Source organism: Ictidomys tridecemlineatus, chromosome 12, assembly GCF_052094955.1.
Source record: "Ictidomys tridecemlineatus isolate mIctTri1 chromosome 12, mIctTri1.hap1, whole genome shotgun sequence".
NCBI classification, from domain to species: Eukaryota; Metazoa; Chordata; class Mammalia; order Rodentia; family Sciuridae; genus Ictidomys; species Ictidomys tridecemlineatus.
This window is the reverse complement of record NC_135488.1, coordinates 92,973,703-93,000,160: the sequence shown is the minus strand read 5'-3', so window position 1 is coordinate 93,000,160 and position 26,458 is coordinate 92,973,703. Positions and strand designations below refer to the sequence as shown.

The following is a 26,458-nucleotide window of genomic DNA, read 5'->3' as shown; positions in this document are numbered from 1 at the left end:
AACACTGGCCAAGGGTAGGCAGACTTCTTATCAAGGGAGAGAAATATGTGTTTGTTTCAATACAAATACAAAGGGTCTTTGAATATGCCTGTTTTAACAGGAGAGAAAGCACTGTACTAATTAGGGGGAAAAATCATATTTCTTCCAACTCATTCTACTTTTTTACATTTAGTTTTTTTTTAAATCATACAACTGTGAGAATTAGAAATAGCCTCAATAATATATTTAATCCAACTTACCATCTAGTTAACCTTTCCATATAAATTTCCGTCAGATGGTTATTCTGCCTGTGATTTTCTTTTTGACAAATATGGACAAGGCACAGCCTCTATGCTAAGTCAGGAAACAGTGCTGCGCAAGACACAATCATATTGTCTGAAGCCAGGAAAAGAGACCCATTCATAAAGAGCATGAGATGATGAGATACAGACAGGCTGGTCCAACATATGAAACTGTCACACAACCTGTGTCATTAGAATTGCTGTTTTAATATCTGACCACCTGTTAATGTCCACTCCTTTTCTAACCCTTTTAAACACAAGTCTGCACTTCATGGATTTAAAATAGTTATCATGTCACTTTACTAATAAAAATATAGTTGGAATTCGAATAAGATGTAATACCATGCTTATAGTATGACATCAACAAAATGTGAAACTATTGCCCGACCTGAATTAAGTCCTAAATTTCTGTACATATGGGGTATGTAAGGCAGCTAATTCTTTGTGGGTTTTTGTTTTTTTCTCCTGTTCTCTCACTCAATAGCCTTCTTCCTTGAATAATCAACTAGTATCTGTGGACTGTAAGAAGGGAACACGAGTTCAAGTGGATGGTTCCCAGAGAATGCTAAGAATCGCTGAACCAGATGCAAGATTCAGTGGCTTCTACAGCATGCAAAAACAGAGCCATCTACAGGCAGACAATTTCTACCAAACAGTGTGAAGAAAGGCAACATGGATGAGGTTTCAAAACACAGAAAACAACTAAATCTGCTCTTAAAAGTAAACTAGAATTTGTGCACTTGCTTAGTGGATTGTATTGGATTGTGACTTGATGTACAGCGCTAAGAACTTACTGGGATAGGCTCTGTCTACAGCAGTGTGCAGGATATGCATTCCCACCTTTCCTCAAGATAACTGACCAAGTGTTTTCTTAGAACCAAAGTTTTTAAAGTTGCTAAGGTATATTTGCTTGTAATATAGCTGTAGAGATATTTGGGGGTGGGGACAGTGAGTTCGGTTGGGGAAACGGGTGGGAGGGTGGTGCTGGGAAGAAAAATTGGTCAGCCTGGCTCGGGGAAAAAATCCAGTAAAATAAAAGCAGTTCAGTGGCCCAGAGGATTCTTTTTCCTGTTGCTCTGAAGACTGCATTGGTTGCTGCAAAGCTCAGGCCTGAATGAGCAGGAAATAAAAAAAGGCCTTGCAATCCAGCTGCCATAGCCACGTTAGAACTACCAGACGAGTGCATCAGAACTTTTGATAGCCATCCCAAGTCTAAAGCCACAAGTTTCTTCTCTACGCAGTCACAACTGCGATAGGCAGTGAGGAAGCCAGGGAAATGCAGTAGCTGCATTTCTCTAAAGCGGGTTATTAGAGACATATACAGTTATACTTTTTGCTGCTTTTGTTTTCTTCCAAGCCAATCAGCCAGTTCGTAGCAGAGACAGCAAATGAACAATATCTAAGTCATTTCTTGATGTGAGCACTGGAGCTTTTCTTACAACAGTGTGGCGGAAAGGAGGGAGAGGGCGAAGGACACCAGGCATTTCCAGGGGCTATACTTCATTGTTTGTTGTTGCTTTTTTCTGTTATACTGTTGGTTGTTCATAGTTTTTGTTGAAGCTCTAGCTTAAGAAGAAACTTTTTTTAAAAAAAAAAAAAGACTGGGGATTTTTTTCTTTATTATATACTGATTCTACAAAATAGAAACTACTTCATTTTAATTGTATATTATTCAAGCACCTTTGTTGAAGCTAAAAAAAAATATGCCTCTTTAAACTTTAGCAATTATAGGACTATTTATGTAACTATCTTATGATGCTTCAAAAAACAAAAGTATTTGTGTGCATGTGTATAAATATATATGCTCATATATTTATACACATACAATTTATGTTTTCCTGTTGAATGTATTTTTATGAGATTTTAACCAGAACAAAGGCAGATAAACAGGCATTCCATATCAATGCTTTTGATCACTTAACAGATTTTCTGAATAACACAAATTCTCATTCTACCTGCAGTTTAATTGGAAAGATGTTTGTAAGTGTGGGTGTGTATGTGTGTGTGTGTGTGTGTGTGTGTGTGTGTGTGTGTGTGTGTACACATACCTTCAGCAGCCAGCATCGTACCTGCTATGGAGAGGATATTCCTTTATTAAAATCTTCCTTCTCATTTGGATTTGCTTTCAGTTGGTTTCCAATTCGCTCACTGGCCAGAGACATTGATGGCAGTTTTTATCTGCATCACTAATCAGCTCCTGGATTTTTTTTTTTTTTCAAACAACTGTTTGAAACAACTACTGGAATATTGTCCACAATAAGCTGGAAGTTTGTTGTAGTTTGCCTCGAATATATAACTGACTGTACACAATAGTGTTAACTTTTCAAACAGCTCTTAGCACTTTTATACTAATGACCCATTTGTGCATTGACTTTTCTTTTAAAAATGCTTGTTGTGAAAGACACAGATACCCAGTATGCTTAATGTGAAAAGAAAATGTGTTCTGTTTTGTAAAGGAACTTTCAAGTATTGTTGTAAATACTTGGACAGAGGTTGCTGAACTTTAAAAAAAATTAATTTATTATTATAATGACCTAATTTATTAATCTGAAGATTAACCATTTTTTTGTTTTAGAATATCAAAAAGAAAAAAGAAAAAGGTGTTCTAGCTGTTTGCATCAAAGAAAAAAAATAAGATTTATTATCAAGGGGCAATATTTTTATCTATTTCCAAAATAAATTTGTTAATGATATGATGTTACCAAAATAGATTTACATCAGCCTGATTAGTATAAAATTTTGTTGACAATTAATCCATTCCTGGCATATAAAGTCTTTATCAAAGAAAAAAATTGTAAATGCTTGCTTTTTGTTTTTTCAATCATGGCCATATGAAAATACTAACAGGATGTAGGACAAGGTGTAAATTTTTTATTATTATTTTAAAGATATGATTTATCCTGAGTGCTGTATCTATTACTCCTTTACTTTGGTTCCTGTTGTGCTCTTGTAAAAGAAAAACAAATATAATTTCCTGAAGAATAAAATAGATATATGGCACTTGGAGTGCACCGTAGTTCTACAGTTTGTTTTTGTTTTCTTCAAAAAGCCAAGCTGTAAGGGGATGATTTGCAACTTGGTTCTTGGCAGCAAGTAAACACTTTGAGAAGAAATCACACCATGTAACTTTCAAAAAGACTCCTTATCTGGGATCAGAAAGACAAATGGTCCTTCTGTTTCAAGGTTGTCCAGCTCACAAGAAGCCCAGTGTTCCTCGCAGCAGGTGGCTCTTTCCCAAGGAATCTTTGCAGAAAATATCCCCTGAGTACACTGCACAGGGCACTGTTCTTAGGGCAGCAGGAGAGCTACCTGCTGCCAGTCATGAGTAGAGATGTGCTTGTCATCAGTACAGGTTGAATTACCTCCTTCCACAATGCTTGGGACCATAATTGTTTCACACAGGATTTCTTCAGATTTTGGAGTATTTGCATATACATCATGAGGTATCTTGGAGATGAGACCAAAGTTTAAGTATGAAAGTTATTTTATCTTTCATCTGTGCCTTACACACACAGCCTGATTTTATGACAGTATCCTTAGCATAACTGAACTCTGACTGTGACTCATCCCGTCCAGTCAGTTGTGGAATTGTCTGCTTATGGAATTGCTGCAGTGCTCAAAAAGTTCTAGACTGTGAAGTATTTTAGACTTCAGGCCAGGGATGCCCAACCTGAATCAAATCTACTTCAGCATGTGGAAAAGGATTGTGACAGAAAACTCTACAGCTATTTACTGCTAAAGAAGAAAGTATTTACCAAACAAAATCAGAGAAATCTAATTACAAAGGGTACTCTGAGTTGTCAGGAAAATGTAAGTGGGAGAAAGTAGGCTTACATATATATCAAAGGCATCAACTTCAGTATGATTAGCTCTAAACAGAACGTGGTTCAATCTGTTCAAGAAACACACCCCTAAGGACTTTTGCTTTATTGTATGCCCCTTATACCTACATGTCTTTGGTATAAGGCATAATTTTTACAAATTCAGATAAAACTAATTTTAATTAATAGTATTATGTAAGTAGGCATCTTCATCAGTTTGAAAGAAAGTGACAAATCATTCTCACCTGTTCACCATCTACTAAGACATTAATAATACAAGGAAACCATCCTCAGGTTCCACATACCTCTAGATAACAACTGAAAAAGCTACGCTGGCACCAGACTTAAAGCCATTGCCTCTGCAGTCACAGCACCTCGGTTACTAAGTGGCGTAAGGAATGTGGACACAGATGCTTTGGAGGAAAGTTTAAAAGCCCCCTGATAGTAGGTCCCATATAGACTCTACACACATTATTATGTCAGGGGCAGGCCACATAACTGGCCAAAAAAAGCAGAATGGCTGTCATTCCATGGCAGCACAGCATGATCTGGGAAAGTCCTTCTCCCCTCTTTACGATCATGATCCATCTAATCAGGGAGCACTGCTCACAAACTGTAGAGCAACTAATCTTAGCACTGCAAGAGCAAACAAAAGATACAATAAAAATACTCAAGGCTCTTTAACATATATTATTTTTATATTTATTAAATGCCATTGACATGATTGAATCTTGCAGACCTTTCATGATTAGTGATGTATTCATGAATAGCTGTTTCTGGCATAGGCCCTGGAGGACGGTGCACAGGCATGAATAAAACAACAGCGATGGGAAGTGGGCAGTGCAGCAGCAGACAATTTCTTAAGCACCTTAAAGGACTCAAACTCCTTTTAAAGTACACTTCTTCACAGACACATGAAACAAAACATTGAAACATAAAGTGAATACAAGTTTCTGAGAGTGGCAGATGGTTAAAGTGTGAACAGTGGTGAAAAGCAGCAAGCTATAAAATCAGTCATCTTGAGCAGAGGCAATACTATTAACTTAAGCCACGGTAATGCATATTCCAGTGCTGCTGCTTCAAAGGCAGCCCACATTTGTTAAGTTTCAGTCTCTGGACAATACTGATAGGTAACATTTATACTGACAGTCCTCTTATTTAAAAAAAATCTGTGTGTGTTCTTGCCATCACTGAAGAATACCTATAATATAAATCTCTCAATGCTTTAATCTAGTTCTTCAGTGCAATTTAGATGTAGAAAGCCATAAAAACACCAGGCATACAGTCAAGTTAATGAAAAATGTAACTGTCCATGCACAATTGATATTTCTTCACTAAGTTAAGAGAACTTAGATTTATCCCAAAAAAACCTCTAGAATTCAAAAGAGTGCCACAGTTTTCTTGGTTCTATAATATAAAGATTTAGTGAAGTCATGATCTATTAATACTGAATCACAAACCCAAGGTCAAGTGTGATGGGTTTCCAGTAGCAAGAAGGTCATGGTAACCAACTCTCAGAATGTTATGTCCACAGAAGGTAATGCTGCTCTAGGTGGGACACAGAACTAGGGGGGAAAAAAGAAAGAAAAAACACTTTAGGTAGGGATGTATCATTTGTATATATTTACAACAAATGCATTTACATTTTATATACATTTAATATGTATATAAAAAGCACCATTGTGTAATGATGATTAAATATTAATGCAAGAATCTTTAAGAGCAAAAACTTTTAAACATTTAAGAGACTACACCAAAAAGTTCTCTCAAAGACACAATAATTAGAATTTCCCAGAAATGAGACACCAAAAGGCCATGTCTCTAAGGGTGCCACAGAAAGATACAAGCTTGTGACTGTAGCCCTGAGGCTTGTAACAAGCACATAGGCAGCCTAGTGAAGTCAAAGGAGGTGAGATTCTGCACACATTTTCATTCCAATCTAGGATGACACAGCAGCAGCCAGATCCACAATTACTGGCCTTGGTACTATTGTTGAAGCGGGGGTGGGGGGGGTTGTCAAGGGAGGGGGGATAAGGAGGCTGCAATAAACACAGTAAGCAGGGGTGAGAAGAAACTGAATTAGCCCCCAATGGCACCCATCCTATCCTCCTAGGGCCATGTGAGGCCCTTCTCCACCTTCTCACTTCTGACCTTTGCATTAAAACTAAGGTTACAATATATTTAGGCAGTCAAGTCATGGCCATCTGTGTTACTGACAAAAGGCCAGCCGAACAAGGGACAGGAGCATTGTCCCCTTGAGCAACATACCCCTCTAAGGCAATGACTTTTGTTACTAGTCCCTGAGGAAGAGGGACATTGAACAGGCTATGAATTGCCACAATGGGTGGGAAAGAGCACTTTACCCAATGTCAGCACCTTCTCCCATAGTTACACCCACTTCCTTTTCTGGGCCACAGAACCACTACAGAAGTGGCTTCTTTGCCACCCAGTCCTCACAGCACAGAGCCAAGACAAAAGCACAAGGCATGCATCACCAGCTCAGCATGAGCAGGTAGGTACAATACCAGCTACCCACAGGAGCCAGAGGCCTGGACAAGAGAAGCAGAAGGGCACAGCGCTGCCTTCCTAGGGCAGCAGGGACAGCATCACAACTAAGCCTAGGCATTCAGAAAAAAGAATTAGAAACCCGTTTCCCCCAGAGCTCTTCCATGCAGGCAAAGCTCAGGTATAAGATGGCTAAGAATGCTTCCAGAGCACACACTCTGCCCTCCCTTGTGGCAGTGCCGTAGAGACCCGCTGTAATTAAAATGAAGACATGTTCTTTATGTTTGTCTCATTCCTGTTCCACATTAGAAGAACAAACCTCTTCCATACCAATCCAGCTTTCATACCAATGCTAGCACAACACAAAAAGCAAACAAAGATGTCAGGTATGAAAAATAATTCAGATTTAAAAGGGAGAAAAGCCAGCCATCAGAAAAACATAGCAAATTTTAAAATCATGTCCATTTACTCTTTTCCACACTCCTGTTAACCCACTAGCAACTGACTCATATTTTTACATCTGTTGAGTCTCCCCCAATGGTAATTATACATTATGAACTTGGAACACCCTTCCCTTTTTAGTAAAGCTATGGGTGAAAGAAAGGACCATGTGAGATACTACACATCTCAGAAATTCTACTCTTTTTTATGCTCAGCTGACAGAGAAGAAAACCCAAAGAAGGAAAATGTTATTGGAAGAGGAGTCCTCAATTCTGATCAAACACCACAAGGTGTATTTTGTGATGTTTTTCAAAATATATTGCATGAATAACTGCTGCTTTTAAAAAATAATTTCATTGAAAGGTATTAGTTTTGCCTATAACTAAACAAGGTCTTAGGTCCCCTTTATCATCCAAATTTTTACTCTTCCCTCAGCAAAATGATACCCTTAACTTCTCTTGTCATCTTCTGCCTCATCAATATTCCCACACTGTGATCTTGATCTTGTTCCTAAGATTTTTGGCTCATTTTTCACTGTCCTGGATTTATGAAAGTTTTCCCCTTCCCCTCTCTATCCCTGACATTAGTCTTTTTTGCATTCCCCCTGGCATGGTTAACTGGTTTGACTATTTCTTCCTTCATGTGTTCTCAATGACCATCTGTCCTTCTCCCTTTTCTGTGGTCCCCAAGATGACAAGAGACCACTCTTCTCACACTCCCAGGGCCAGCATGTCCACACCTGATGCCCACGTAATTATGGCAGTGTCTTATTAATTTCTCTCTACTACCTCTCTCAGTGTTTTTGTACTTTGGGGTTTTTTGTTATAATGAGGACTGAACCCAAGGGTGCACTACCACTGAGCTATATCCCCAGTCCTTTAAAAATTTTTATTTTAAGACAGGGTCTCTCAATGTTCCTGAGCCTGGCCTTGAACTTGAGATCCTCTTGCCTCAGCCTCCTGAGTTGGTGGGATTACAGGTGTATGACACTGCGTCCAGCTACCACTTCCCTCAATGTTTATGATTCAGCTGTAGAAATTATTTCTAGTCTAAGACCTCAAATGAAAGTCAAATTTTGATAACCATAACATTGGTAGAACACATAGTCATGCTATCTATCCTCACTCTGTACAGTAAGATTAATAAGTTTTGTGTTTGGAAGTTACTTTTCAAATCTATTAATAAGATTATACATTTGCTGACTGATCAAAACTTCCCAATCACTGTTCATAATACTATCATAAAACTCACCTTTCAGTATATAGTCAGTTAACAAGCTCGGAACTTTTTCACTGTCGTCCTTCATGGCACGGAGAACTGCAAGACAAAGGAGAAAAGGAAAAAGGCAACAATTTAAAATACAGATAAAGAATAATATTTAATTGCAAGTACTGAAGGCTTAATTATATAACTTAATTCATACAAATTAAAGATTATTTGCTGGATAAGGAAATACACCAGTAAAGCTTCAAGAATTTTAATTCAGTAAGTTCTGAGAGTTATTTCCCTGATCTAAAATTTCTAAACACTTGAGGCAGGAAAGAGGAATTAGGTTATTTACATGAAGTCTCTGTTTTTGTCATAAATACTGAATGTGACTAGCTGGATGAGCTGTGTGGATCAGAAGGAACTCAATGCTGCCAATCTCATGAACTAGACAAGCTCTGGACACAGGGATATTTAGCTATGCTCTTCAGGGACCACATCTGTCAGACTTCTTGGAAACTTTATTAAAAAAAAATATCAAAGGGAGAGATTCAAGATGGCAGGCTAGAGGAAAACTGCATTCCAAGTTGCTCCATGGCCCAGGATTCAAGCAGCAGAAGTATTACTTAGAAAGGTGGTGAAACAGGGAATTCACTAAAATTCAATACTGGACTGTCACAGTCGCTTATAACTCTACTCAGAAATTCAGGTGCACTGAACAAAGAATACGGAAGTGCACACTAGAACCAAGCTGGTTGCATCAGCAGTGGTAGCAAGGATTCCCTGCAAAGGGGAGGGATAACCCAGAGAAACGCAGCAGACACATTTGGCACAGAAAAACATGTAGATCAGAAAAGCAGCTGGCCTCAGTTGATCCAGAAACAGCACAGCAAACTGGTATTTGAAAAGTGCTGTTTCTCAACTGGTAAGCACAGATCTGAGGCAGGAGCCATCTTGTGGAGGCGACACTGAAGCTGTTGCTGCAGGAACCAGATTACAGCAAACATTATCACACTGTTCTGGCAAGTGTCTACCATGTGGCCAGGGTGTACCTAGCAGAAGGTGAGTGAAACCGGCACACAGAAGATTGTAACCAGGTGGGTTCAAGCCAGAAAAATGAAAGGGAGTGCAATTTGCTTTCCCTTTGAGTCTGGTGGTTCAGGTGACCGGCTAAAGAGGGTCAGGAAAGTAAACAGGTCGTACGCTGAGGGACTAAGCCTGCAAAGGCCACATTCGTGGGCAGCCCACTGTGTACAGGATTGGTTCCCCTGCCTCATGAGTAGAATTCTTGAGAGGTTCCTGAGAATACAAACTCCCAACAGAGATAACATCTGCCTGACCTAGGAGCGTGTTGATCTAATCTCTCCAGAGCAGAGTCCCTAATGCCTGACAAAAGTCAAACATTGGAACTCCCTTCAGAGAACTCTGCAGCAGCTCCACTCTGCAAGCGCTTCGATCTGGTCTGTCCAGGCAAAACTCCAACAGTACTTCCCACTCCATCCTCCCTTATTCTGGTGAGAAGGTAAGTTGAGAACTACAAAAAGGGATTAAAAACCCCAAAAGGGATTAAAAACCCCTAGCCCTGGCTCTTTCTCTCTCTCTCAGTACATAGCCCAAGAAGAGATGGAAAGAAGAAAAGCTGGGCATAGGCAGTGACCGTCCATCCTCATTGACTATCTTGACCACCTCAGTGGAACAATTCTTTCATTTTTCATTAAGAATCTTTGTGTGTGGGGGGGAGGGGCGCGCGCGCGCGCGTTCACTTATTTTGCTGATTGGTTTGTAGGTATATACACATATAAGTATTTGGGTTTTTTTCTTATTTTTTAGCATTTTTTTACAATAATTATTTTTTTCCTTGTCTTTTCAGAGTTAGGGCTTGTGGTTTCTTTTGGTTTTGATTTGTTTTGGTTTTGTTTGCTTGCTTCTCTTCCTCTCCTTTCTTTCCCCACTAACAGAAACTCTCTTGTTCCCTCTTCCCTTTTTCTATTTCTCTCCTTCTTACAACCATCACTTGCTACATCTCTTCTGCATCCTGTCTGAATTTAGAACATTCTAAACTTTCTTCTACCTTCCTGTCACATATTCTCTTAATGAACTGTATTTTCACCATCTTTTAGAATTGTTTGGTTTACAAAACTCCTGCCCCTCCCATTCATGTTGTTGCCTGTGGATGACATAGTTGATACCTACTGTTTATTTTAATGCCAGATCTAGTTCATGGCTATTCACTGGTTTTGCTGCCGACAACTGCTGATTCCACCATTTCTGTTTTTGTGCTAATGTTGTAGATGTTATGGAGGCACCAGGTATTTGTTCTAATGTTGTCTAGGGTTTGCTTTAATTATTGCTCCTGTTTGTTTCCCCCTTTTCTGTGAGATGCTGAGAGCCTACAGGGACATTACATGTTCTCAGGGGAGAGACTCTGCTGCTGAACTAAACCAGCCAAGACAGTGCACCTTGCTCATGCTAAAATCATCCAAACTCAAACTTCAGCTACACCTTAAAAAAAAAAAAAAACAGAAGAAATAAAAACCCCAAACGAAGAACCAGATGCCAAGCAGGAATGGCTACAGGGTCCTACCCACTCACTACAACTACTACAGCAAAAAGAAAATTAAAACAAAAGCTGTGGATATCAGGGGTTTCAACCTAGATGACTCCACGACAGTTTGACAAGTGAAGACTGTGCCCTAAAAAGGTTCACATATCACAGTGAAAGAGAAAACCATTCCAATAGATGCATAAAACCCAATACAGGAATATAAGAGATACGAAAAAAATAAAATAACACAATTCTTCCTAATTCACCAGCAACTAACTCCAAAGATACTGAAGTGCAAGAAATACCCGATAAACAATTCAAAAGAATGATTACCCTACATACACACATGACTACACAACCAGTGTGATTCTGCATCATGAACAACCAGTAGAATGAGAAATTACATTCCATTTATGTATGATGTGACAAAGTATATTCTACTGTCATGTATAACTAATTAGAACAAATTAAAAAAATAAAATAAATAAATAAATGATTATAAAAATGATCAATGAGTTTCAACAGACACAGAAAAACAACTGAATTCATTTAGGAAGTCAGTACAGGATATGAATGAGAAAAACCAATAAAAGGAAATACAGGTATTGAAAAAGAATCAAATAGGTATCTGGAAACAAAAGACAAATCAAATGTTCAGGTGAAAGTCTCTCTAACAGAGTTGAAGACAGAATTGGACAATAAAATAGCCAGCCTTTAGACTACATTAAAGAAAAGAAAAGAAATAACCATAGCCAGAATATATAAGAACTCTGGGACAACAGTAAAAGACCAAAGATAAAAATTACTGCAGTCAAAGAAGGTTGTGAGATGCAGACTAATGAAAATAATAACAGAAAATTTTCCAAACCTTAAGAATGAGAAGGACATCAAGATATAGGAGGCATTCAGAATCCCAAATAGACAAGGTCAAAAGAGAACCTCTCCATGACACTTCATAATTAAAACACCTAACATACAGAATAAGAATAGAATTTTAAAAGGCTCAAGAGAAAAACATCATATCATATTTAGAGGCAAGTCAATCAGAATTATTTCTGATTTCTCAGCACAAACTCTAAAATCCAGGTGGACTTGGAATGATTTGTTCCAAGCCCTGAAAGAAAATAACTGTCAACCAAGATTGCTGTAACCAGAAAAGCTATCCTTCAGAATTGAAGCAAAATAAAAACCTGCCAAGATAAGCAGAAACTAAAAGAATTCATGACTACTAAACTGACACTAAAGTAAATACTTAAAGAAATACTGCACACAGAAGAAATCTAAAACAAATCGCAGAGCCCACAAATGGACAAATCTCATTTGAAGATTAGCTAAGCAAAGGAGAAACAGGACCAAATTAAACATTAGAAACAAATCAAAATGGCAGGAATAAACATTTCTCTAAATGGTAAATGGTCTCAACTCCCCAATTAAAAGACATAGGCTGGCAGAATAGATTAAAAAATAAGACCCAACTAGATGTTGCTTGCAAGAGACTCACCATACAGGCAAAGATAGCCACAGGCAGGAATAACTACTTTCATATCTGAAAAAAAAACTAACTTGAAGCCAAACTTAATCAGAAGAAACCCAGAATGTTACTTCATACAAGTAAAGGGAATGATTCAATTAAAAAATATAACACAGTAAATGTTTATGCCCCAAATTTTGGTGCTCCTAATTACATAAAACAGACACTATGCAAATTAAAGACTTAGTCCACAGTACAATAATACTGGGTGATTTCCACACACCTCTCTCACCAATACATAGGTCATCCAGACATAAACACTCTTCAGACCTGAAAAATAATATAAATCAAATGGACTTAACAGACAACTATAGAATATTTTATCCAACAATAGCCAAATACACTTTCTTTCTAGCTGTTCATGGAACTTTCTCCAAAACAGCCATATTTTAGGTCACAAAGCAACTCTTAGCAAGTACAAAAAAAAAAAAACTGATATAATTGTTGCATCTTATCTGATCATAATGAAATGCAATTTAAAATTAATGCCTGTATACGGGGTAAAGTTGGGAGTTCATAACCCGCTTGAATCAAACTGTGAAAGATGATGTATTAAGAACTGTGTAATGTTTTGAACGACCAACAATAAAAAATAAATAAATAAATAAATAAAATAAAATTAATGCCAAAAAACCTACAGAAACTATATGAACATATGGAAATTGAATAATACACTTTTGAATGATAAATGGGTGATACAAGAAGTCTGGGGAGAAATTTTTTAAATGTTAGAATCAAACAAAAATAGTGATACAAGTTACCAGAACCAATGAGGCACTATGAAAAGTGTTCTAAGATGAAAGTTTATAGCTATCAGTGCTTATATAAGCAAATCAGAAATATCCAAATAACCTCATTAGTGATACATCTCAATGCCCTGCAAAAAAAAAACAAGAACAAACCAATTTCAAAATCAGTAGAAGGAAATAATTAAAATCAGAGCCAAAATCAATGAAATTGAGAATTAAAAAAAAAAAGTACAAAGGATCAATGAAACAGAGCTGGTTCTTTGAAATGGTAAACAAAGATTGGTAAGCCCCCAGCCAAACTAACCAGAAAAAAAAGAAAGCTGACTCAAATTAATAAAACTAGAAATGAAAATTGAGAAATCACCACAAAAATCACAGAAATACAGAGGATCCTTGGGGACTGTTTTGAAAACTTACATTGAAAAAATTGGAAGACTAAAAGAAATGGATTCATTTCTAGACACAAACAACCTACCAAAATTGAATCAAGAGAACATAGAAAACCTAAACAGACTAATAATTAGCAATGAGATAGAAGCAATACTTAAAAGCCTTCCAACAAAAAGAAGCCCAGAACAAGATGGATTCTCAGCTGAATTCCACCAGATATCTATCTATCTATCTATCTATCTCTCTCTCTCTCTCTCTCTCTCTCTCTCTCTCTCTCTCTCTCTCTCTCCTCTCACTCTCTCTAAAAAAAAAAAAGAATACAAACAAGAAATGTTGGAGAAGATTTAAAGAAAAAAAAGCACTTTCACATTGGGAGATTGTAAATTAATACAACCACTATGAAAATCAGTATGGAGGTTCCTCAAAAGTCTAGGAATGGAACAAAGGCATACCTATGTTTATAGCAACACAATTTGCAATAGCAAAACTATTGGAACCAGCCTAGCTATTCATCAATGACTGAATAGATAAAGAAAGTATGGTCCACATACACAATGGTGGGTTTTTTTCATTTTTTAAAATTTGTTCTTCTTAAATATACATGACAGTAGAGTGTATTTTGACATATTATAGGTACATGGAGCATAATTTATTCTAATTAGGATCCCATTCTTTGGTTGTACATGATGTGGAGTTTTACTTAGTATAATTTATATATGAACATAGGAAAGTTATGTCCAATTCACTCTACTATCTTTCCTATTCCTATCCCCCCTCTCTTCCCTTTATTCCCCTTTGTCTAATCTACTGAACTTCTATTCTTCCCTCCCCACATTCTTGGTAGATTAGCATCTGCATATTAGAAAGAACATTTGACTTTTTTGGGGGTGACTGTCTTATTTCTGTTAGCATGACAGTCTCCAGGTCTATCCATCTAGCTGAAAATGGCATAATTTCATTGTTTTTTAAGGCTGAGTAATATTCCATATATATACATACTGGCTCCATTCCCTGAGGCTCAAGGTAAGGCAGAGAATCATATATATATATATGGAATAATAATATATATGGAATAATAATGTATATATGGAATATTACTCAGCCTTAAATAATATATCACATTTTCTCTATCCATTCATCGGTTGAAGGGCACTTAGGTCAGTTCCATAGCTTAGCTATTGTGAATTAAGCTGCTGTAAACATTAATGTGGCTGTGTCACTGTAGTAGGCTAAGTCCTTTGGGTACATACTGAGAAATGGGATAACTGAGTCAAATGATGGTTCCATTCCACGTTTTCTGAAGAATCCCTACACTGTTTTCCAGAGCAAGTACACCAATTTGCAGTCCCACCATCAATGTATATGAGTGTACCTTTTTCCCCACATTCTTATCAACATTTATTGTTACTTGTATTCTTGATAACTGCCATTCTGATTAGAATGAAATGAAATCTCAGTGTAGTTTTAATTTTCATTTCTCTAACTGCTAGAGATGTTGAACTTTTATATATATATATATATATATTTTTGGCAATTTGTATTTCTTCTGTGAAGTGCCTGTTCAGTTCCTTTGCCCATTCTATTGATTGGGTTATTTGGTTTTTTGGTGTTAAGTTTCTTGAGTTCTTTATATATCTTGGAGATTAATGCTTTATCTAGGGTGCAGGTGGCAAAGATTTTTGTCCCATTCTATAAGCTCTTTTTTCACATTCTTGATTATTTCCTTTGTTATGAAGAAGCTTTTTCATTTGATACCATCCCATTTGTTGATTCTTGATTTTACTTCTTGCCCTTTAGGAGTCTTGTTGAGGAATTCAGTTCCTAACCTGATGGAAATTTTGGCCTACATTTTCTTCTCGCAGGCACAGGGTCTCTGGTCTAATGCCTACAACCTTGATCCACTTTGAGTTGAATTTTGTGCAGAGAGAGAGATAAGGGTTAAATTTCATTCTGCTACATGTGGATTTCCAGTTTTCCCAGCACAATTTGTTGATGACGCTATCTTTTTCTCCAATGTATGTTTATGGGGACTTTGTCTAGTACAAGATAACTGTAATTTTATGGGTTTTCTCTGTGTCTTCTACTCTGTTCCATTGGTTTTCATTTCTGTTTCGGTACCAATGCCATGCTGCTTTTGTTAATACAGCTCTCTGTATAATTTAAGGTCTGGTACACAATGGAGTTTAGTCATAAATAAGAATGAAATTATGTCATTTGCAGGAAAATGATGGAACTTGGGAACATTATGTTAAGTGAAATAAGCCAAACTCAGAAAGTCTCTCAAATGTGGAAGCTAAAGAGAAAAAAGAAAAAGACAGCCTAGGAGGGATCTCATGAATATTGAAGGGAGATCAGTAGACTAGAAGGAAGGAACCAAGTAAAGGGAGGAGGGGAAAGAATGTAGAAATACTAAGGGGAAATACCAGCCAAATTATATGGTTATACTGTGTACATGTATGAATATTATGTACTCAACGTTATGTACAACTATATGCATAAAAATGGATAAAAATTTATTTTCCATTGTAATATGTGATTTATTTGCTCAAGTTATAGATGAATATTTGATTATTAACAAAATCCTCCATAAAGATGCCTTTTTGTTAGGAAAACAAAAGATGAAAAGCAGCACAGATTTCCGTGAAGCAGCACCCACTGGCTGAGCCTTCTTACTACCTTACTACCTATTCGTTCTCTGGTGAAGAGAAACCTATGGGAATCAGCCTCATTCCAAAGGGAACCTTTGGCTTTTTCGTGCCCCTCCAGTAGTAGGCATTAAACTCAGAGCCTGGTGCGTGCCAGACAAACACTCTACACTGAGCAATGTCCCAAGCCTAACAATTTTATCTTCTTAGTAAAGACCAAAATAGAAAAAATAACCACTCGCTTTTTTGTTTTTTAAATTCGAAAATCCAGGTAGAGGAAAAACTCACAAATATTATACTTTAACAGTGACTGGCTATTCAGACTTTCTCCAGAACATCCTGGTGAAAATACCTTACTATTTTTCCCCAGTTCTATGACAGGACAATATAGTTTAACTGTCAGTCTTTCTTCCCACCACTTCCTTAATTATGTGACTTTGAGCAAGTTACTTAACCATTCTGTCCACCAAGTTTCTCATCTGTAAACTGAGAATAATTAAAACTATCTCAAAGGCTCACATGAGGATTAATTACTCATGCAGATATAAAGGACATATAATACCAGGTATTAACTATAATGAACACCACTAAACAATTGTGATTCTAATGCTATTCTTACTGCACCTGTAATCCCCTTCTAACAGCTTTTATGAGGAAGGTTATATATCCACACTGTGATTGCTTCCAAAGATTTTCTCTTGACTAATATGTACATGTGGTGACAGCAGAGGCTCTGGTCCTCCCCAAAGTTATGATGAGATAACCACTTTTTTCACTTTCAAAGTGAAGGTCATCCTTCCATCTGTTGCCTTCACAATACTGTCACCATAACTGTCTCAAGTTGGCCTTCATTCTCTCACCCACAGATGTCCTAAAACTCTGTCAATCTATGAAGACGTCAATTAGCCTCAGGACATTTTGATGACAGAATTGCAATGACTTTGGCTGATTCCTAATCTGAGACACTGGGGCCTCTCAGGCTTGTGAGCAGTATCCATGTTCCCTTCTTTAGAGTAATATTATGTTCAACATTTACACTTCTAATCATGTTTTAGAATTTTTTTTAACTTCTATATAAAATCACATACAAAAGCCAGCCTCATTAAATGTAGAGTTGCCTATGAATCAAGAGAACTGATCGGTTAATTAACCATCCCCTGTGTGATCTCAGACACTCATAAATTTGCAAGCCTTTCCTGAAAATTATAGGTCTGGCCACTCGGTTAATCCCTTAAAAAAAAATTAAAGTATTGTTCAGGAAAGAAAAAGAAAAAAAATCTTCAGATTTTATTCAGGCAAGTAGGGAGTAAATAGGGTACCATACCCACTCTTCTTCTAGTCGTCCCTTGCCTGTACCTCCATGTCCTTAATTTCCAAAATAAATATCTTCATTAATATCTACCCATGTCATACTCTTTAATTTGGCTTCTTCCTAACTAGCAATTATCATAAATATCTACTATTAGAACCTGATTAGTAAATTTAATCCCTTCATTTTAAGGGCAAACACAATAGGGCCAATTGATTGTGACTTACCCCAAATCACCCATAATTTCCTTCTCATGAGATAAGTGGAGGAAATATTTTTCTGCTAGTTTTTCAATGAGAATGTAAGTGACTTCCAGATATCCCAGAAAATAACAGGGACAGAACCAGAATTCCTGACTCCTTTAGGGCTATAATAAGATAAATATATGTAAGCATTACAAGTTATTTTAAAATGCCAGCCCCTTAAAGGTAGAATATCTTTGCTTGCTTTATTCACTAAAGTATCCCAAGTGCTAAGAAAATGGCCTGGTACAGAGCAGACCTTTACCAAATGTTTGCTGTGTGAATGCATGTCATGAAAACATCACTATCAATTTATGTTCTAATTGTAACTACCACCTTGGTTTCTACACTCATAAGAAAGGACACTGTTCACTATAAATCTCTCCTATCCAGTTACTAATAAAGTTACATAAGACCCACATAAATGTTTATATTCTTATTGAAGAGGTGATGGAGAGTCAAGTTACATTTTTCCCAAAACATGTAGCTCATACGTATTCAAGTAAGAAAAACAAAAGAATTACAAATGGACACTAGCGCTGGTGTTGGTTTGTGTTGCTGCTGCTTTTAGCTTCACTTTTATAACAATAAATAATGACACCCATCATTATCTTATCCTGGCAAAACAAACAATAACAAAACCAGGCAACTAAGACCAAGGATTTAAGTATCAGCAAAGTAAATCAGGTAACGTTTAATTTTGTCTTTGCTCACTTTTTGTTAATATTTGAAGATCTTCAACAGATGGTGGTCCATTGTTTTTCTCATAGGGAATGACTGTTGTCAAATACTGCCAAGTCAAAAAAGAAAAAAAAAATCATAAATCTGAATTAACTTGCCTGCAGAAAAAAAAATGACACAGTTAACATTTATTTTGCAACACAAAACAAAACATAAGCTCAAAACACGCATCATCTTTCAGCTGGAGCTCATATATTTGCCTACCTCTGCTTCCTACAAGTCCATATTAACAAAAATAACCAGTTTTTTGCATTTCAGTTATTAAAAATTTCACAGGACTAGGTCTGAGGATGATTCACTCAGTTTGTTAATTTTTAAAATGAAGTATTATCTAACATTTTTCCTGCATGTTTTTCAACACATTTTAAAATAGTAAAGGAAAACATAGTTTTAACAACTCTGCACAGAAAAATAATTTTCAACAGCCAAATAATTCTGTTTCAGATCATTCTTATTCTTGCTGAACAAAATAGTTAACATGAATAACATGTCAACTTAAAAAACAACCACCTTCTTCCTTCCAGAATCTACCAAAGACACACCCAAAGAATTTCTGCAGCATATTATTACTAAATTATTGTGTAAGTAATTATAAATATTTTTAGATATTAAAGGTGATGAGAAAAGCAAAAGGAGAGAATGGTCTAAGCAGGGAAATGAATAATAAAAATTAATGTCTGAATGAGACAAAGTGCTTAGTTCACTACCTGAAAAATTTACAAGTATCAAGTTATATTCTAAAACTATATCCACTGAGAGCATAATCTGAATGTGACTGTCCAGATTCTCCTATTATGACCACCCCACCACATGTATATATGGTGCAGTGCCATTTGCATAAACTAATGAGAAAGCTAGGGGTGTGTACTTGGAATCTCTTTAGCCCCACCCATTAGTTAGCCTCATGCCCTAAATCTCAGCCCTACTCCTAATCCTTTACTTAATTGATAAAACTGAAAATAAGATCAAAAATTTGATTAACAATGACTAGACCTGAAGTCCAGAAATGTAATAAAAATGAATTGTTCAATCTTTAAGAAACTTAGTACTCCACATTTCCTGAACAGACTTCTTCAAGGTGAGGCCCACCTAAATAAACAAATATGTGTCTTTGTAAAGAACACACAAAAGGCCAGAAATGCGCCTTCCTAGGGTTTCACTGGCAATACATGTGTCAAGCATATTGGAGAAGCCTGGGGAACCTGTGCCTCGGTTGTCCGCTGGCTGGCTATGCTTCCAGGCCTCTTGCCCCACTCCCATGTATCGGGTTGGCCTGGAAACTATTTCTCCTTTTTGTGAGCTTCGAGAAGTGGGAGGCATCAGAATAAAAATAAAAATTCAACTGTCCCTTCTCTTTATGAGCTGCAAATGTCCGTGTGAACCTGCCCTCTTTAATATGGATTAGCTTACATCTTAAGTAACACACAGGAACCTTTGGTGAAAACTCTAGGCAATTTGATTCTTTGGAGAAATTGCCTACAAGCCACATTCTGCCTACCTTCTTAACCTTTGCTCAAGAGCTAACTTTAAAAAGTTCTTTTGAAGTGAAAATTTCAAATGGTAAAATTTTAAGCACACTCATTAATATAAACTGTTTCTCATGTTTGTGATGGTCCTTTCAATCAAATATAATGTGAATAAAAAGCAAATTGCTACACATTTGACTGTATAGTCATACAATATATAATTCTGTATAAATGATGTCGAATGCCTCACGACCAACAAGTGAATTAGCTGACTATATAACACCTTAAAAAAACACATACATTTTATTTAAGAGGTAAAATATGCTTTCTATACTTCCCCCCCCCAAAAAAAAAACTTATTTCCCCACCAAAATAAGATCTTGTTTCTTAAATATTTTGAATTAGTGTAGCATATTCTAGTTTTGTTATATTCACAGTCAGGGTTTTCTACACATGCAATTCATTATGTCAATACATTAATATCTATTTGTTTAGAGACAGAAGTGAGAAATGGAGCTCTGATGCATGTTTTCAGAATGCACTTGGTCTATTTTTAATTTGGAAAGTGCTTTTTCCCTCAAGGGAAGTTCTGTTCATTATCAAGACTGTACATATAATGAACTTTTATTTCTCTCTTTTAAGCAATGGTCTTAGTAAATTAGTAAAACTGCCAGCTTTCATGATCTTCACGTACACAAAAAAATGAAAAAGCAGAGAATGAGGAAAATAAGGATAACCAAGCACCTGTTTCTCTCCACCTGAATTTCCAAAGGTGTGGCGGAAGCCATTCTGAATGACATTTGAGATCCCTTCCATGCTGAAGCGCTAAAGGCGGCAATATAAGGCCAGGAAGAAAAGGACAGAGAAAGAAGTTCAGAGACTATTAGTAGTGTACCATGATGATTTATGTGACCAAGAGACAAGCAGTTAGAAAATGCCACTACTCATTCTGATAAAGCAGACAAAATCATGCTGTCTTTAAAACGTTTTTGTTTCCATTCCTTTGTAAGTCCAACCCAGAAGCAACTGTTTTTATGCTACTATATTATGAAGATTTTTGCTGACATAGCCAATAAATACATTTGTTCTAATACAAACATTGTCATATTTGCTTGACACACAATTTGCCATGTAATTTGAAGATACCTTTTGATATTGTTTACCTACATTTTATCAAAAGTCTAAAAACTTAATATTAAGAGTATGCATATTTTCAGCTTAAGTTTGTATATTTCCACCATCAGTTTGGAGAACACTAACCTAACATTTGGCAAATGAAAATGCTGTTACTTTGGAGAGTTGATTATTGCTTCCCACTCACTCTGTAGGCACCTGTCATTGCCTTCATGAAGAAAATGTGAATTGGGAGATGGCACTTGCTTCCTGGGGAGCAGAGTGGATCCATTTGCTAGCTGGGCCCCAAAAAATTTCTGCGGAGACTTTCCACTCCGTTTCTAGGAAACAGTTCTAGTTTCTTTCTCCCAGCAACTGCCAAGACTTCCTAGAATTCACTGGACTGAAAAGGGAATATTTTTTTTTTCCTAAACTACTTATCTTGATTTGTAACCAGTCTATAATGTCAAAAGGCTCAGTGAAAAGAGTCCAGTGGCACCTCAATGGCAGCCGAGTCAAAGACCTTAGATGGATTCTTGCAGCATGACTAATGGAGGGGAAAGGCACCGTGAAAGGAAGCTACAGCCTGATTCACCCATGACTCCTTTCCCTGGAATTTTATAAGGGGAAGTCGAACCAGTAAACACATTTAAAGAGTCAACATAAAGACTATTTCAGCAAGCCCCAAGGAGTAGAAGAAAAGAAACCAAGGTAGTCTCTCTATCCTCAACAAATATATAGTTCCAGGGGTTTTCCAAGTGTGGCCCAGGGACACTCCGCACAGCCCCTGAAATTCTCTCAAGAGTTAATGAACTCAAAATTATTTTCTTAATACTACCAAGATAAAACTGATCTTCATCACTCTCTATCTCTCATGATTTAGAGTGAAATATTCCAAATGACAGATTGAATGCAGAAACAGATTGAGAATCTAGTTGCCTTTAATCAAGCCAGACATTAATAAGATTGACAAAAATGTACAGGAATGACATTTTTCTCACTATTTTTTTAAATAGTAATCTTAATTAAAATATGCTATTTATATAATAATTTATTGTTGGTATCCTTAACTAATATTTTTTTTTAATTTTAATTATAATTTCTAATATAGTAAGTATTGAAAAATATAACACATATAAGCTGAGCTTTCTGGGGTCCTCAATAAATTTTAAGAGTTTAAATAAGTCCTAACAGCAAAAAGCTAATAAATGCCAAAAGACTGAGTGCTTGCTGTACCTCTGTGTCATTCACACGACTCAGTGGTATTGTTGGAAATCTGTGAGCCACACTTGCCCAACTTGTGAGAGCTCACATACTTCACTTCTCTTCCTTCACCATCCTTCTCCCTACCCAGTCCTTCCCAGGTCTGAATCTGCGCACCAGTTTTGTTTTAGCAAGAATCAAATGTCTGGTCAAGATACTTTGACCACTCTTCACTTTTGATGGAAAGAGCTAGTTTTACACAAAACAAAATAAAACAAAAATATACATAACTATTTTTATAGATTTTCCACATGCTATTATATAATTTGTTCACACTTTTTAAAACAAATTATCCAAAGAATTAACATCATAGTCTCTCTAGTCTGCTATAAAAATTTAGGAAACTATTTTCAAATAAACAAGTCAGTACTTTTTTAAAAAAAAAATGCTTTCATCAAATATATTTCCTTTGAAAAGCAACAAACAGAAAAATACTTAATTTTAGTGTACATTACCTGGTTCCAATATTTATAGGCATGTTAAAAGCTATACACAAATTCAGACAGTCTCCACCAAAGTGAAAAATTTTAGAATTCACATGTTAAGAAACTAAGGTATACTTTTATATTTGGACAGCACACTGCAAAAATGGTAATTTACTTTACCATTCAGACACCTAATTGTTTAAATTCATAAGACACATATGTGATTTAGGTTTTCCTCATTAAATACTCAATTGTGGACACTGTTGAACCATTTCAACTACTAGAAACCCGGCTACTTATGAAAGGTGTCTTTCATGCAACGAGAACTTGAGGCTGAGTAGAAATAAGTGGAAATATATTCATGGGAGACCATGGCAACCTTGAAAAATACAAAACTACCAACTGATGCTGGTGAAGAAAGTGCAAGGCAAGGCCTCTCAGCAGCTCCACCGATGGTGCCAAGTCAGCAGCTGCAGCCAACCAGGCCCATGGGCTCCTGACCTGTCACCAGCCACCAGATGAATCAGGGCAGCAGTGGGGCAGCCAGCAAAGTTCAACTGCTTCTTGTTCCACTGGGAGAATTACAGAACAAGAAAATTAGAAGTTTTTGAGGGTTGTGGGGAGGACAACTAACAGATATGGCTGGAAACTTTCCTCTACGAAATGCTCCAGTTGCCATGAGTTCCTGCCTCCCCAGAAACCATGCAGTAACAATTTTCTCCCTTTACTGCATTCTAAAATTCTCTCTCTCTACTGGCTCTTTCCCAATGGCAACTTTAAATTCTCAAATCCTCAACCTACTTCCTCTCCCCAGAGTTTCCTGAAACAGCTCTTCTCACTGTCATTTCTTTGACACTCAAGTCCACTTGAGACCTCTCTAAGACATCAGGAATGCCCGCTCCCTGACCTTCCTTCTCCCTGGATGCTCAATAACATACTCTCCCAGATTTCTCCCTGCCCTGGCCCTCTAGCTGCTGCTTCTCAAGGATGCTTTTCTTGTTACTCATATCTTACAGGTCAGAGTTCCCCAGGATTCTTCCCTATTTTTTTCTCTCATGCACACTACCATTCAATAGTTTCAGTGTGCCTCCATTAATCCACAGCTCCATTTTCCTAAGACTAGCAAAGTGCTTAGAACAGGACTGGTATCTGTTAAGGGCTCAGTAAATATTCACAATCTTTACTGTCCTTCCCCCTAAGCTTTTGATTTGCATGTTCGACATCCAAATGGATATCTGTACATATTATATGTTAAATTTGTATTTATTAAATGTTTAATGGCCCACTGGATATGTCTATATTCCTGTATTTCTAAAATTTATGTCCAAAACTGAATTCATCTTCCTCTCCCATAACAAAAAAGAACCTGTCTGTCCTTCAGCATCCTATACCTCTCTTACTCATTTACTCATTCTTTCAATATACTCAGTGAGATACTATTCCAGGTAATAGGGATGCAAAGTGAACATACCAGCTAAGGCCCCGCTGACCTAATATTCCTATGTATTGGAGGTAAAGAAAGTAAAACAAATAAATGAACTAGATGACTGCAAATAACACGTGCCCTGGCAATACCTCAAAGAGTGCAATTAAAAACTGGATGAATACTTTATACCAGGAAGTCTTACTTAATAAGACTGACAAAAATGTACAGCAATGACATTTTTGGAAGGAAGTCAGAGAAAAGCTCTCTGAGGAGGTGACACCATCCCAGATGAGACACAGCAAACAATGGATAAAGGAGATCCTCTCGGATAACCATAAGCAGCCAAACTGGCCTGCCACAGAGCTCACTCTGCTACCTGTCCACAGGAGTCTTGCTGCTCTTATCCAGCAGGCTGTAAAGGTAACTATCAGTGAGTCCATGCCATGCTTCTGCCAATGGGTTTCTACTGCACCAACCTGCTCCTCTCCCCTGCTTTGTTTGCAGGGTGTGCTGGAATGGCTAGCTTAACCTCTGGATCACAGGGGCTTTACCCAGAGCTGATGGAAAGGAGGACAACTCCCAAAGATACTGAACTTGAGGCTAAATCCAATCACTGTTGAGGAAACCTACGCACCTTCCTTGGAGAAGGGGGCCAGATACTTCAGATCTCTCTGTGAGATATCCAGGATTGTGGACACCATGTTCTCCCACATGTTTTATCTATGCTTACCCAAGTCAATGGTTAACTATGCCCCTAATTTCCCCTTCCCCTGGTGTCCCAACCAACCATTCAACCTCATCATTACCTTGGAAAGACTACCATTTTTCCATCCCTACTGCGAATTCCTTGGTCAATTCTTACCTGAATGATCACAACAGTCTCCTAATCAACTCCTTATCTCTAGCTGAGTCCTTCCAACTAGTTCTCCCTGAAACTTCTGAAGTCCCACTGCCAAAAGACAGATCTCAACATGTAACTACCCTACTTAAAACCCCTTTTTTGTTTCCTCTAGTCTTTAGCAAAGGCCAAAGCCTTAGAAATGCCACACAAACCATCTATATGCTGGCTTCCAGTTTTCAACTTCTGTAGCATTTTCATGAGTCACCTCCTCCCTCATCTTCCAGATTTCTCCCCTATTTCTAGCTCCACTCACAATCAATGATATGTAGTCCCCCAGATGTCCCTAACTGGCACTTCCAGGTGGCTGCACACTCCACTCCCTCTGTTCTCTTTCTGCTTGTCCCCTCCTTGTTACACCTGTTCTTGGGATTCAACTCAGCTACTCCAGACCCCTAAAACAAGTGATGACAGAGTGATACATGCACACCTCTGCAACAGAACAGTGCCAGATACAGAAAACACTAAAAACCAGCAGCAGTTTGGAGTACAGCAATTTTCACACTACACTTGGTTTTTCAACCTTGATACTACTGACACCTTAAACTAGAATAGTTCTTTGTGGTAGGGGCAGATCTGTGAGTTGCAGAATGTCCACCAGTATGTCTGGCCAATACTCACCAAGGTATCAGTGCCACTATCCCCCAACTTCCCCACCTCACTCAGCTGTGTTAATGATAAATGTTTTCAAACAGTGACTGATGGCCATGTTGAGAATCACCACACTAAAATATGCTAGATGGTTTGTCATCCATATAGATAACACCACAGCCCTGGAGATGTGTAACTTACTCTGAATCCTTAACATCTATGCCTGGAATATAACTGGGGATCAAAAAATGTTTGTCTAATAGTAGTAAACAAAGAAAAGATTGTAGATATATTGGGGGGCAGGGGGTGGTTCAAATGATCCTCCTGCCTCAGCCTCCTAAGTAGCTGGGACAACAGGCACATGTCACTGTGCCTAGCCAATAAAGATATTTTTAATGGGAGCTTCCTGGCATGAAATCTGGGGGGAAAAAATAGAGAAAGTAAAAAACAAAAGTTTTAGTTAATTCACCTCAGTTCTCAAAATCTTCAAGGACAGAAATAAGGCCACATGAGATACTTCTTTTGTATGTTCCAAAAAGCACAAGCCAGTCCTCAGTATGTAGGAGGCATCTGATTTAACAGTCTTTTACTTAAACTGCAAAATTCTACTGGAATTACTAGCAATACTGGTGAAATAATTGTAGACTTTTGTATGAAAACAGGAGTCACACCTGAGTCAAAAGTATTTGGAATTATAAAAAATTTTAATATCAACTTTGACTAAAAAATGCTGGCAAAGAAATCAGAGATCTGGGTTCCCTCCTAGTTCTATCACTAACTGTAACACAAGCACAGTCACTAACCTGCTAAGGCCTGTGTCCTCACAGGAAAGAAGAGGATTAAATGTTACATTATAAATTCTATAATTCA

General features: G+C 37.3%; 2 protein-coding genes across 10 annotated transcripts in view; one reads left to right on the top strand and one right to left on the bottom strand.

Moving 5' to 3' along the window:
- Crim1 (cysteine rich transmembrane BMP regulator 1) overlaps window positions 1–3,297 on the top strand; it is a 180,212-nt gene extending 176,915 nt beyond the window's left edge. For all 6 annotated transcript variants that reach the window (XM_040271150.2, XM_021734081.3, XM_021734082.3 and 3 more), the window contains one exon: window positions 766–3,297. In XM_040271150.2, the coding sequence (XP_040127084.1) occupies window positions 766–942 (177 nt within the window). In that variant the 3' untranslated portion in view covers window positions 943–3,297. The remainder of the gene's footprint in view (window positions 1–765) is intronic.
- The window catches only part of Fez2 (fasciculation and elongation protein zeta 2), a 64,940-nt gene that overhangs the window by 14,195 nt on the left and 24,287 nt on the right, over window positions 1–26,458 (bottom strand). Inside the window, exons 6-10 of one of the 4 annotated variants that reach the window (XM_021734085.3) lie at window positions 20,617–20,697; window positions 18,380–18,455; window positions 8,300–8,365; window positions 6,927–6,959; window positions 4,782–5,667 (exon numbers count right to left, since the gene is read on the bottom strand). In XM_021734085.3, coding sequence (XP_021589760.1) covers window positions 6,949–6,959; window positions 8,300–8,365; window positions 18,380–18,455; window positions 20,617–20,697 — 234 coding nt within the window. In that variant the 3' untranslated portion in view covers window positions 4,782–5,667; window positions 6,927–6,948. Of the gene's footprint in view, window positions 1–4,781; window positions 5,668–6,926; window positions 6,960–8,299; window positions 8,366–18,379; window positions 18,456–20,616; window positions 20,698–26,458 lie in introns of those variants that run through there. The other 3 variants (XM_005336554.5, XM_078029394.1, XM_013363447.4) reach the window with 3 other exon arrangements.